This window comes from Hevea brasiliensis, chromosome 14 (genome assembly GCF_030052815.1).
Source record: "Hevea brasiliensis isolate MT/VB/25A 57/8 chromosome 14, ASM3005281v1, whole genome shotgun sequence".
Lineage (NCBI taxonomy): Eukaryota > Viridiplantae > Streptophyta > Magnoliopsida > Malpighiales > Euphorbiaceae > Hevea > Hevea brasiliensis.
In genome coordinates, this window is record NC_079506.1 from 91447423 (window position 1) to 91461479 (window position 14057).

Consider the following 14057-nt stretch of genomic DNA (forward strand, 5'->3'; position numbering starts at 1 on the left):
TGTAGAATTAAAGAAAATCAAAATGTGTTGTGCTTTGTAACAAGATGGGCTATGATTCCTATAAAATCACATTCTAAAAGAATTAGTACTGCATTAGTACAGTGTAAATTTTATTATCCAATCCTGTTTTTAGTGCCATTAATTAAGCATATGACTGTAGATTAAGATAATGCTGATAGCACAATTTGGAAATTAACAAATGAGTAGGGAAAGGAAGCTTATTTTCCTAACATCTAAAGCTAATACTTGGCAGTGAAATATGAATGCTCCATATCAGACAGTATCTGATATGTTTGATTCCTTGGGGGAACTTCCGTTTAAAACTCTCATGGGGTCTGAGCATTAGATTCAGTCTCGGAAGACAGCTGGTTCCTTGACTCAGGTTGTCGAATTCCCTCCATCATTCTAACTATTTCATCCATTGTTGGACGCATGTCTGGCAGCTTTGCCACACATGCCAATGCAATCTGAAGCATCTGCACCATCTCCTCTTCAATGTTTTGGTACTTCATTAGCTCTACATCAAACACCTCTGCAGTCCATTCCTCCCTCACCACGGACTGCACCCATCTTGGCAGATCAACCACATCATTGTGCCCTCGAGCTTGAAGCGGGGCTTTCCCTGTCAGCATTTCAAGAAGTACAACACCAAAACTATAAACATCAGATTTCTGGTTAACTTTTCGTGTTTCCATAACCTCAGGAGCTACATAGCCAATGGTTCGAGAAATAGTTGCAGGGAAGTTCATAAGAGGAGTCAAGCCAGCATCAGAGATGAGACCATCAAGATCAGAGGTTAGAAGCACATTGGAGGCCTTGATGTTGCCATGAACAAATTTGGCACCACCTTCAGAATGAATATGGGCTATGCCCCTAGCAGCTCCAAGGCAGATCTTCATTCTTGCATCCCAATCCAGTGGACTTCTTCCTGCTCCCAGGCTACCTATTATTTGCATACAGAAGACAAAATCACTATTTTATATGTGTTAGACAGCAAATTGAGAGAAAAGTGAGTGCACATGTCAAGAATTCTCTAAGGTTCAGGCATGACAAAGTGAAAGTCAATGTGTGAGCTGATTAAAATATCATTTCAGCAGCGCAGATGCACAACCAAATCAAGTTTACATAATTCTTTTAAAATGGACTAGGATTTATGCTTTCCTAGCATGTGAGAACTTTCACATGCATTCTGTGATACACGACAATAAATTATGTAGGCTGCAGGATGCCCCATTGTTTGAGTATACTTGGTTACTTGTTTTAAGAACATACAGTGCTTAGAAACAGTGTGCTTAAGAGCTGTATTACAACAGAAATAGGGGGAAATTGCCCAGGATAAATACAGTGATGGAATGACTTTCATCTGAGCAAACAAATGTTTAGCAGAATCATAAACATCTTCTAAACTTTCTGACTTAAGAAATTTCATAGTTATAATACTAAAATTATTTGTTTTTTCTAGCATATGTTTTCGTCTTGTAAGTGAGAATGAGAAAATTTCTTACAGGTGAAGCAAAAAGTAAAGAGAACAGAACTCGTTGATCATAATAGAGTAAAAAAAGAAAGCATACTATGCAAGAGCGCGGAGAAGCTTCCAGTTGGCATGTAGTTGTAAACTAAAAGCTTTTCATCCTTGGAATAGTAATAAGCACGGAGTGGTGCAACACTTGGGTGCTGTCCGCTCCTCCCTACAATCACCATCTGCTGCTCAAATTCCTTCTTTCCAACCGCAACTTCCTTCAACCTTTTCACCACTACTGTTGTCCCATCCTCCAAAACTGCCTTATATGCTGTTCCATAGCTCCCTTTACCAAGAACTTCAGCCGAAGCTCTCAACAAATCCTCAAGATCAAAGTTATAAGAACAACCTTCAAAGAAGAACAATTTGTTCTTTTCAGGCTCTTGCACACCACTCCCAAAATCCTTGGGCTTTTCGCTCTCAGCTTTCCCTTTCAACACACTGCTTCTGTTGTCTTTCCTTTTCAAACAGCACACAAAGATGGCTAGAAATATGAGAAATAGGACTGCCGATCCCCCGATAGCTATAGCAATTATAGAATATGATACTAGTTTCTTCTTTGAAGTGGCAGCATGATTATAAGATTTTGTTGGTGAGCTAGCAAAGTAAGATGGGGAAGGGGAAGGGGAAGGGGAGATTGTGGAGCAATTGTTGAGAGGTGGTCCACATAATAGAGAGTTTCCATCAAATGAATGATAAGGGAACTTTTGGAGAGAGTATGGAATTGAGCCATTAAAGTGGTTAAAACTCAAATTCAAAATCTTCAATTTTGGGAGGCTAATATTGGGTATGGCTCCAGAAAATGAATTGTTTTGGAGGTATAATACAGAGAGTTGTCTCAGATTCTGAAGAGTAAGAGGAATGCTACCAGTGAAGGAGTTAAAAGAAAGATCTAGGACATTTAGTTGAAGAGAAAGCGAGGCTGGGAAGGCAGCAGAGAAATTGTTATGTTGGAGGTATAGATATTGCAGGGAAGGAATGGAGGGAACATCAGAAGGAAGATTTCCATTAAGGTAGTTGGATCGTAGGCTGAGGATCCTAAGAGCATCAAGCTTTCCAATGGTGTTGGCTGGGATTGGACCATAGAGTCCAACACCTGGAAGATGGACAGCGATCACACGGGTTCCATTTGAATTACACGTAATTCCAACCCAAGAGGAGCAAACTGAAATAGTATTATTCCAGTTGAGTTTTCGGACATGGGGGAAAGCAGCAGCAAAATCAAGAAGTGCTTGTGTGTCAGAGTTCAGGTCAGCAATAATTTGAGGAACAATGGAGAGTGTGAATAATAGAAGAGCAAATTGAGGAAAGAAGGATAGTAGCTTCATTGATATTGCCTCAGCAGTTACTGGTGCTCTCCCGGTTGGTCAGTGAACCACTTAAGCTTCATTTATCTGGGAAGCATAAATTATTAACCACAGTAATAGAAAAGAATCACCATTTAATCATAGGTACTTAACAAGATTGAATTGAAGCTTAACTATAGGTGGGATTGAATTGGAAAAATAATAAGTTGATCTTGATTTAAATTTTCATTTTGGGAAAGCAAAGCTCAGTTGCCAGAAAAAGCACAAGTGCAGAAAGCCAGAAAGCAAAGTGGTGATAAAGAATCCAAGAAAAAAGATTGGTGATAAAGGAAAAGCAAAAGTTAAAAAAAAAAAAAAAATTCCATTTTTTTTTTTCTGTTAAAGGTGGTGCATACCAATAAAAAAAAAAAGAAAAAAGATAGCTTGTTTTTTTCAAGTAGCACTGTAAAGAATCAGACGCCACTTACAGCGGCTCAGTTGCTTTGAATTAAGTAGTTCAGGATAAATTGAATTAGCGGTTGCTCAATTTATATAATTATTTATTTTAATAAATTAAAATAAAATCCTTTAATTTTAATTTTATTTTTTTAAAAAAATTATAACATACAATAAGAAAATTTCAAATTAAAAAGAATAAAATTATCCTTTTACTTTTTTTTTTAATTTCTTTTTTTACATTTATGATTAAATTAATTCATAATCATTATTAATAAAATTATTTTATTTTAAATAAATCTATTAATAAAATTATTAATTATATATATGTTATTTATTACTAATTAAATTTAATTTGTAACAACATGAAAAAATAATAAATTTTAAATGATATTTTATTAATATATAATATTTTATTAATATTTTAGTTTTTATATAAAAAATAAAAAAATAATAAATTTATTTTAATTAAATATTAATTCATTGTTAGTGAAAAAAATGAATATGCTATCACAGTTTGAGGGACTTTTATTTGAAATAAAATTAAAGTGAAGAGATTTTATTTTAATAAATTAATATTGAGTGACTGAAATGAAATGAAATTATCCTGGATTTTATGCTCAGACTACGAATATAAACCTGAACTATTCATCAGAAGCAGAAATTAATTAAGAGCAGGACAAGAAGGAAAGTCGAAGGAAATAACCACAGTCACTGAAGACAAACAGGAAAATTGGAGGAGAGCGAAGCATGCAACTGGTTGTTGTAAAAGGTACAGCTCAGAGCATGCAAATTTTCCTTGCTGGTAAGGATATTTGAAGAAATAGCAACTTTTTTTCACCTTGAGAAAAGGATAGGGACGGATTTATGCAACCCAAACATCCTTTTTTCCAAGGCTGCATTCCAAATTCATTTTTTTAGATAATTAAATATATATGAGTCAAATGCAAAAGTTCCATAAACAAATATATATTGCTTTCATCCCAAATTACCAATCTAAATTTTGCATTACATTTCATTTCTATATTTAACCAAACATAAAAGAACAGTGGACTTAGATGAGGAAACCTCAAAATTCCTTCCCTACTCTTTGGCACCGTAAATCCAAAAATATATGCAAGGCAGGATATGAAATTATAAGAATAAATGAAGGAGAAAACTCACATGACTTGCAATTGAAATCACCATATACTGTAGTAGATGCACAAATGCTTAGTTCTTCTGGCAAGAGCAGAAGCATTATCACTTATGGGAGAATAGGAATTTTGTAAATGATATGCATAGAAAAAATGTGAAACAGCAATTTTTAACTTCAAGTATACAGGACATCATGAAACACATTAACTGGGCAATGCTTTAACTCAAAAGCACTTGTAGAGTTGCACAACTCAAATTCACCACAAAATTATTTGTCACAACCCAACCTATGGGCCATACCGACACTAGAACCTAGGCCAGCCTAAAGCCCCCGAAGCTCGTAGTAAGCCTAGCTATTCCTCAACTCAATTCTAAGGCCCATTTGGGCCTAATTTCAAGAATTCAACCGGACAGAGTTCGGCTATAAAATGGATCTTTCAACGGGGAGTTTTTTATTCACCCAACCTGTAAACACAATATATAATCAATTGAGGAGCTCAGCTCACCCTCCACATACTAAAATGTCACAAAAATAAATGAGAGCTCAACTCCCTCATCCAGTCCAACATACATGCATATAATAAGTTTACAGGTCCAACATGTTAATTATATTACAGATCCAAATCAAATAAATATTTCTAATACATGCGAAAATTCTAGGAGTTTACAGAATTACACAAACATTAATAAACGACCTGCGAAGAAGAAAAGCAGGTTAACCACAACAATAATCCTCCTGTAGCCTGGAAAAATAATGAACAGGAGTGAGCGTTCGACTCCGAGAGTAAAATATCAATTTTAACCATAATCTCTATAGCTATGTAAAGTTAATGCACCCTGTAGAGTGAAATGCAACATCGTCTATATTTTCACATCATAATAGCAAAAAGGTAATTTGGAGCACTCACACCCGATAAGGTCAAATAATACATATATGGGAGCTGATCCCCTATACAGTCCTCTTAATCCAACCTGTGCCAGCGAAGAACTCAAGTCGGACTTTCGCTTAATAAACAAAATCAGGGTCCTAGCGAAGAACTGAAGCAATGTTTACCCCAAAGGACTGGGTCCCAGCGAAGATCTCAAGCCGTGTCTACCCATCCTGTCCATAGCCAACACCACACCACACGCACGCCAACTCACGCACACTGCTCCAAATTACCACAACAATATCCATGGCACTTTAACAGTTGTGAATGCAATATAAAATGTGCCTAGAGTTTAACTACATAGATATATACATATAAGTGATGCATGGGCATGCTTGAACATATAATAATATCGAAATTATAATTAAAATTAATATTTTACTCACAAACTTAACCGAAGTTATTGTGGCGGCTGGGCGGAGGAGGAAGGCTATCCCAACTCACCTGACAATTTTTATTATTGTCGACACCATATTTTGGCCGATCCCCAAAGTCAATGAACATTAGAATCGATCCCCACCCGACATTCTTCGGTTGCAGATGACTTGATTAGAAAATAAACCGATCCCCTATCTAGTCGATTCATTTCTGACCTCTCGTCAAAGAGATCAAACCAATATTAAGTTTTCATGCCATCCAATCTCATTTTCGATCTCTCGCCAAAGAAGGTCGAACCAACACCAAGTCTCCATGTCATTCGATTCATTACCGATCTCTCATCAGAGAGATCAAACCAATGTCAAGTCTCCATGTCGTTCAACCTCAGTCCCGATCTCTCAAACCAATATCAAGTCTCCATGCCATTCGGTCTCAGTTCTGATCTTTTTTTACAAAATGTAGTTGAAAGTCATTTAGCTAACACTTAGATCGGGTTCCTCACTTGTGTGTCTCAGACATTACTTAAAATAAGGTTAAGGTCTCAGTCCGATTTAATGGTGGTTCCGATCTAATTCAAATCAAGTTTTCAATTTTAATAATCTAAAGTTCTATCCGATGTTTGGTCTCGGCTTAGGCTGATCTCATGGTTACAATGTTCTTCCAACCTCTTATACTTAGATTAATAATCCCTTTTAAGTTTGATGTTCTGATGTGTTCAAACAATCAAGCACTCATATAATTTGAATACTTTCCGATCTCATCAAGTCATTGAACAAAAGCGATTTCATTTCATCTTAAAATAAAGAGTTACAATTCATTCGACTGGGGGGTCTCCGAGTACATTTCACTCATCCTCCCTCTCTCCCTCGGGCTCCTCTTCGCTCCCCTCATCGCCCCTAGGAACAAGGTCCATCATCCAGGAAAAGTTCTCCCTAGGGTAACGCCTCTCGAGCTCAGCCAAAAGATCATTGTGGGCGTTCACATAAGCACCTGCTTCCCTCGTTACAGCCTCTTCTTCCTTCGCTTTGAGTTCTTCGGTGAGGCGAGCGACGTCAACAGTTCGGAGCGCCCGAGCTTCTCCGAGTTCATGAGCCTGTTCGGCCAATTTATCCTCATAGGACTTCATCTGACCTTCGAGTTCTGCAATATAATCTTAAGTGGATGAAAGTTGAGCTTGGGCAGAGGATGCGTCCTTAACCGCTTTTAGAATTTCCTGCCTCAGAAGATGAGCTTTTTCCCTGATTATATGTTGGTTCACCAAGCTCGCTACGCTCAAACTCATCATCTGGGCCAGGAGATCGTCAATACTACCCGGGATCAGCCTATTTCGATCCTCCTGAAGGCATATGGTAACGCCCAGAACTTTGGCCAAGCCTGGATTCTCCCGAACAGATCAATTCTTCTCCAAAGAGTGAATGAGGACCTGGGCATCGCGGGAAAGGGTCCTCACAGTAGGTTGGGAAGGTCCCCCTTCCGCACTTGCGGGAACAGGTGGAGGCGGTGGCCCTTCTTATCGAGGGGGAGAAGGAGCTACTTCTACTTCCGAGACCGGTTGTCCCGAAGGTCGGGACGAGTCTCCCGGCACTTCTTCTAAATCTCGCCTCGGCGTCTGTGATACCGCAGCGATCTTCATTTCTCGCACCTTTCTGGAGATCTCCCTCTTCTGCTTACAGCTCTCCTTGGAAGCCTCGCCGCCCGCCATACTTGCACAAAGAAAAGTCAGTGAGTTCGCTAAGGTTCAGAGATCAGAGATGGGGAAGGTACTAGGGCCGAGGTCAGAGAGCTGGAGCTCGTATCCTTCATCAGTGATTAGCCGCATCATCTAATGTTTCAGCTCGGCCATCACCGCATATAAGCAAGAGAACTTCTGGGTGGCTGCCTGATCCTTAAGTTCCATTACCATGGTACCCTCATCCTTACTCAGGGCGACATGCTTCGGAATTGAAGGGACCAAATATTGCCAGCTACGGGAGAAACCCTCAAAACAGTTTGGAATCTTGCTCCTCACCATGAATAAGCAATTTTTCCAATTCTTCAGTGAAGAGGGGAGATCGGTAAAAAGCCCACAGTGCGGTTTTTCCTGGAAGAACCAGTACTCGTCGTCCTTTCGGCGAGTAAGCCTATGCAGCTCGAAAAAAACCTTCGCGGTAGGATCGAGCTTCTTGACCCGGCATAAGCCTCTGAAAGCTACCAGAATTCGCCATGAGTTCGAATGTACTTGGGCTACCGAGACATGGTAAAATTTCAGGACATCCTTGAAGAAGTCATCAAGGGGAAACCGAAACCCGGCTTTTAATTGCTCTTCATACACCATGATCGCATCATTTTCATCAAAAAAGTGATCGGCTCGGAGATTGCCATGGCATCTGATAAGCTCAAAGGAGTTAGTTCGAAGGTTGTATTCTTGACTAATGGATTGCAGATCGGTTTCCTAGAGGACTGATGGCAACTCATCCATCGGAAGATTTTCTCTACTAGAGGAAGATGTCTATCTTGATTGAGCTGCTCGACCACGAACTAAAGCGGAAGTCGTAGGAGGCTCAGATTGCCCACTTGGTCCGACCACTTCAACTTCATCCGATGACCATGAGACATGGACGGAAGGGGGGCTAGCCACTCTCTGGCCCTCGGCGCCGCTCATTTTCAAAGAAGTAAAAAAGCTTAAGTAAGAGAAAGATTAAAGTCCTTACCGGAGTGTGATTGGTGCCGAAAAAACTTGAAGAAATGAGAGAAAGTTGAAATTGTGAGCAGAGTGTTGAAAATGGCATAGGGGAGCAACTGAGGGACCCTCCCCCTATTTATACCCGTGTGAGCATTCAATGCTCACAGAGTCCCAAGCGGTGCATCGGTTGGTGTAATTTGCCCACTTTTCTGACGCATCGCGGGAAAGTTCCAGAAACACAATAAATAAAATAAAATGAGATCGGCTAGCTAAGGTCGTCGAAATAAGGTAAATGTTCAGAGTCACAGATCGGCTAAAGACGATTTAGTTAAGAACCAGATCGGGTAGGCACATCAGAGATCGAAAATTTCACTAATGCAATAATTAAATAATGACCTTCAAATAAAATTTCATTTCATTTCCACAAGGTTAGATTTCACCATTTGGGGCGATCCCAAGCGATCGAATTACATCATTAAGGGAACCTTTAAAGATCAAACTTCATTATTTAGGCGATCCCAAATAGGGAAGGGATGAGGGACCTGATGTGAGAGAGATCGGAAAAGAGTCATGACTAAGAGAACGGAAGGAATGGAGATCGGAAAAGAAGACAAAAGACTTCCAATAAACTCCTTCATAATCAAAGCCGAGGTAGTTAAAGCATTGCAGGCAAGATCAAATCTTCACCGCACGTTTCATTTGCAGAATCGCCCACAATACTGACAGACGCCAGGACAGTTATGACAATCCTGTGCTTCTGAATCTCCACCGTTGATCTTACTCGTAAGGACAAACCTGGAGCCCTTGGATCAAAAAGTAGATGACAAGACTGGCGCCTTTGTTCCCAGCCTTCGGATCCATCTTGACAGGAAGATTCTGAGCCGTTGGATTGGAAAAGAGAAAGGACAAATATTCTAAATAGGATCTCAGCCGTCCATTTTGATTCTCTTCAATTCTCAGGCATCAGATCATGTCCTTTTAAATCTAAACCTTCCATCTCCTCAGATGAGATCTTGACCCTTCATTAGGAGCACCCGTTCCCTATAAATACCTGCATGCAATACTGTTGAGGAACGGAAAAAAAAAAGGTGGTGGTGATTATAGTGGAAAGACTTTGAAATTCAATTCGGTCTTGCTACTTTAAGTTTACATAAAATCGAGGAACTTCAGAAACTAGTTTTCTTGAGTATCTCCATTGACAGAGTTTACGAACCCTGAAATTCTCCATTTTCAATTTGTTCATCACTCTACTATTACCATTTTCGTTCGGTCTCGTCTGCATCAACCCCCCCCCCCCCCCCATCTCAACCCATTATTTTCTTTCAGCTTGATCTTATTCTAACCCTGTTTCCGTTGCTTTGGTTCTACCGCATTTCAACTTGGTTCTCCCAATCTCAAAGTAAGCATTGGTCCTTGTACCACTAACCTTCAACGCAGCAATACTTGTGTCTCCAGAGTTAGTTCAATAGCCTCAATCTTCCACAGGTAAGTGTTTTAACTGCCATTTTGTTGAATGCCCTCATCTATCTTCTCCAGCTTTCCTTTTTAAAATTTCTTCTATGTTCAGTTACATTAAAATCCCAAAACAGTTGCAGTAAACTGTTATTTTATTGAATACCCTCGGTTGGTTTTCCCCAGTTTTTTTTTTTTTTAAGGTTTCTTTCATATCCAGTCACATTAAATTTCAGAACAAGTTGTCTAGGCCAGTAGTCATTTCCTGTATCTTCTCTTATTTTTATTTGCAAATCCCTTCTATCATCATCTGGTTTTTATTTTTTTTTAACAGTAGACGTTCATCTCGTAAGCAACTTATAACTATTCAAAAGAGCGTAGGCATGGGTATTTCGATATGAGAGTTTTCAAAACAAATAAAAATGATAAAAAGGAAAAGTTGTAACAAAAGGTCAAATATTGGGTTAAACCAAATAAGTCTAGAGGTCGGGCCATAGAGCGAGCCCAGAGGATGATGTAATAAATCGGGAATCCGATAAGTTTGGATTCTGAGCGAGCAACCAAAGAGATCGGACTAAAAAGTTCCGATAAGGCGATCACATAAGAGATCGGCAAGAAGTTTGGAGTCTTGTCTACCCTCTAGATAAGGCTCACTGGGTTCCAAAAATCTACACGTGGGTCTTTTGCACCCTCGGTTACTAGATTCCTTAATTCATAAGATTGTACAATACGAAATTTTAATAAATAAGAGATCGGAGGAGAGTTCTTATCCGATTCTCAACCAAAATTTTAATAAATATGTGGATATCGGAGGAGAGTTCTTATCCAATTCTCAATAAAAATTTTAATAAATATGTGAAGATCGGAGGAGAGTTCTTATCCGAGATCCTTCATTTAAATTTTTAAATTGAACACTCTAAGAGATCGGGGGAGAGTTCTTACCCGATCCTCATTCAAATAAAACACGGAGATCGGAGGAGAGTTCTTATCCGAGATCCTTCATTTAAATTTTTAGACCGAATACTCTAAGATATCGGGGAAGAGTTCTTACTCGATTCTCATTCAAATAAAACACGGAGATCGGAGGAGAGTTCTTATCCGAGATCCTTCATTTAAATTTTGAACCGAACACTCTAAGAGATTGGGGTAGAGTTCTTACTCGATTCTCATTTAAATAAAACACGGAGATCGAAGGAGAGTTCTTATCCGAGATCCTTCATTTAAATTTTAAGCCAAACACTCTAAGAGATCAGGGGAGAGTTCTTACCCGTTTCTCAATCAAAACCTTTATAAAATATGTGGAGATCGGAGGAGAGTTCTTATCCGAAATCTCCCGCCTAAAACTCTTAATAAAACATATCTAGAGATTGGTAGAAACTTCTTATCCGAGCTCTCTTAACGAAATCAAAATTAAAATAACACAACTCCAATATGCAAGATAACTTCATTCACTAAAGGGCCATCTCATTAACTCGTGTTCTTGAGTAACCCAAAATAAGTGAAATATCAAACATTCCTTTATTTTGCATAAAGAATTAACATCATCACTATCCCAATCCCCCAATTACCCTTTTGATTTATAAAAGAGCATAACATTAAATCTGTTTACCTTTATTGAGGAACTAGGCGGGGTGCCTAACACCTTTCCCGCTCGTATATGGACCTCGAACCTAGAATCTCTATTTTCGAAGTGGTTTCTTTTAAACTTATTTTCATGAATGGTTTTCTTTAATTTTCCTCAAAATTAAAGTGGCGACTCCTCACTCTTTCCCACTTCGGTGAAGAGCTTTCATCCAGCGACCGCAAAATACCTTGCAACAATTATAATCATTTAATAAATTTGACTCAATGCAAACTAAGAAAAAGATAAAAAATATTCTAAGTCGTACCGAAAATTCGGCAGAGTTTCCCCTATACCTAGAACTTACCCAACCTGCAAAAGAGCTTAAAATGCACTTCTATATTCACAAGCCATACACCCACAACTCAATCACATCACACAGCCCCTCCTGGGCCCATCCAAACAGTCATAAATCACAACATATAAAATTACAGTTTAGTCCTCATAATTTAACCCTCTTGCAAAAACTACCCAAATGAGTTCTAAAAATTCTAAAACTTTGCCCCGCGGTCTTTAGCATCATTACTAAGCTAGTGCAAAAGGAATTATAATTTTCTGAGCTACCACGAATATTTTATGAATTTTTTATCTAATTCAAGCATTAGAAAATTATGAAAAAGTAAGGTTCGGGTTTACTTATGCCGATTTGGACCTTGGGAACGCGCTCAGGACGTCTGACAATGGTGGGTAGCCAAAATCTCGATCTAATTCTAAGACTTTTTCGGTAGCCGGTCTGTCTGGCTGAAAATTCACAGACCCGGGCAACCGTTGAATTTCCGTGAATTGAAGGTACCTACATGAAGCCCACAACACGGGGGTTAGTATATAATTTTTACAATATTTTCTAAGCTCATTTAATGCTCGGAAAAATACTGTGAAGTTTCGTGAGACCCACTAAAAAACGGTGTCAAAAAATTTTGAAATTTATATTTTCGCGAAGCTCTCGACGAGTGGAGCGCTCTGGTACTCTCAGTTTTCTCGTGGGGTTCACGGTTTGCGAGAAATCTAGCCCAAAAATCGAAATGGGCTAAAACTTTTTGGACAAAAATTGGGCAAACCGCTTGATAGATTTTAGTGTTCTTGGTGTTTATGGAAAGCTCTCGAGGTGTAGATGGTATTTGACACAAGACCTGACCCAATCGGTGGCCGGATCGGCTGGGAAGCCGAAACGTCACGCTGCGCGTCGCACCTCTTTGCGCGTCATTTTCGGCCTCCTAGAAGGCCTGCCGACGGTGGGAGAAGGCTAGGGCAGCGCGCTGGCGAGGTGGGGAGGGCTGGGTGGCGGCGGCGGACGTGGGGAGGAGGGAGGAGAGAGAAAACGGGAGAGAGAGGAAGAAGGGTCGGGACGCGCGGGGAAGAGAAGAAAAGAAGGAGGGAGGCCGGTCCGATTAGACAAGTCCGATCCAGTCCGGTTCGATTCTGCTGGTTCGATTCAGGAAACAAAATTTTAAATTTTTACTCTGTCTTGGGATCGAAAACGAAGTCCAAAAATTTCGAAAAAATTCTAAAAAACTCAGAAAAATTTGTAGGGTCCAAATATATTTTTAGTTTTGCCACGTGGTTTTTAAATTAATTTTTAAAAATCATCAAAGTTTTATATTTTCAGAAAATCAAACCCGATTTCTAAAATTCGAAAAATTTCAAATAATTTTCTAAAATTCAAATAAAATAAAATATTAATATTACTCACAAAATAATAAATTTAAAAATTTGGGGTATTACATTATTACTTTCTGTTGCTAGAAGAAGATAAGCTATTGTTAAGTTACCTGAAGAAGAGTCAAGTCACATTGGGGAAGTGTTATCTGCTACTGATGCAAATTACTCCAAGAAGCTGTTCTCTTTTCGTAATTTGTAGTCTTGTGTAAGTTTGAATTTGAATTTGAAATTTGAATGTGGATATTAGACTAGTAGCTAGTATGATGACTGCTATTTTACCAGCCTGTTTGGCATTGAGTTTTGAAGGATGAAACTGCTTTTTTGAATAAAAGCATAAATTTAGATGCTGTTGAAAAAAATAATTTGGAAAAAACTGTTTTGTTATTTTAGTATTCTTATGACTAAAATTGATCAAATTTAATTTTTAATTATTTTTTAATACTCTCTAACTAGTATATTTAAAAAAATGATTTTCTTAACAGTAGTTTCAACAACAATGCCAAACGAGCCCTATGTCTAATTAAGTGTTACAAAACCACGTGCTTGTGGTAGTAATTTTCAGTCATGTATGTGTTTATAATTGATGAAAGATCTAGGAGAAATCAACTATTGTTCAATTTTTAGTTTATTTCTCTTGCATTTTCCGTTCATATGAGGCCCCATTTTGGAGTTGAGGTTGGAAGATCATCGAGAACAATTTTTTAGAAAAGCATAATTTTAGACGGTGGAAAAAGAAGAGCTTAGTTATTTTAGAGTTTCTTTTGTTAAAATACATCAAATTTAATTTTAAATAAATTTTTAATATACTCTAACATATTTATGAAGGTACTCTTCTAAAAAATAGCTTAAATAACGATGTTAAATTGACTCTCAGATTAAAATTGTGATTCATCTTAAAAAAAAAATTACAACCAATCAAATTAATATCTACCTTGCTATTTCAATTTGCTATTTCAAA

At 38.4% G+C, this 14057-nt stretch overlaps 1 protein-coding gene across 1 annotated transcript; it reads right to left on the minus strand.

Moving 5' to 3' along the window:
- Positions 1 to 31: 31 nt before the first annotated feature.
- On the minus strand, positions 32 to 3128 carry LOC110633927 (probable inactive receptor kinase At5g58300). The gene is made up of 2 exons (XM_021782771.2): positions 1572 to 3128; positions 32 to 943 (listed from the first exon to the last, which is right to left on the minus strand). Exons 1-2 carry the CDS (start codon positions 2845 to 2847, stop codon positions 327 to 329), a joined length of 1893 nt encoding a protein of 630 aa, XP_021638463.2. The 5' UTR covers positions 2848 to 3128; the 3' UTR covers positions 32 to 326.
- Positions 3129 to 14057: the final 10929 nt, after the last annotated feature.

Excerpts from the sequence above, each read along its gene's own strand:
- LOC110633927 (XM_021782771.2), bottom strand. The coding sequence starts at position 2,847 with ATGAAGCTACTATCCTTCTTTCCTCAATTTGCTCTTCTATTATTCACA. Across the intron at positions 944-1,571 it reads CTTCTCCGCGCTCTTGCATA|GTAGCCTGGGAGCAGGAAGA; the intron begins GTATGCTTTCTT and ends TGCAAATAATAG.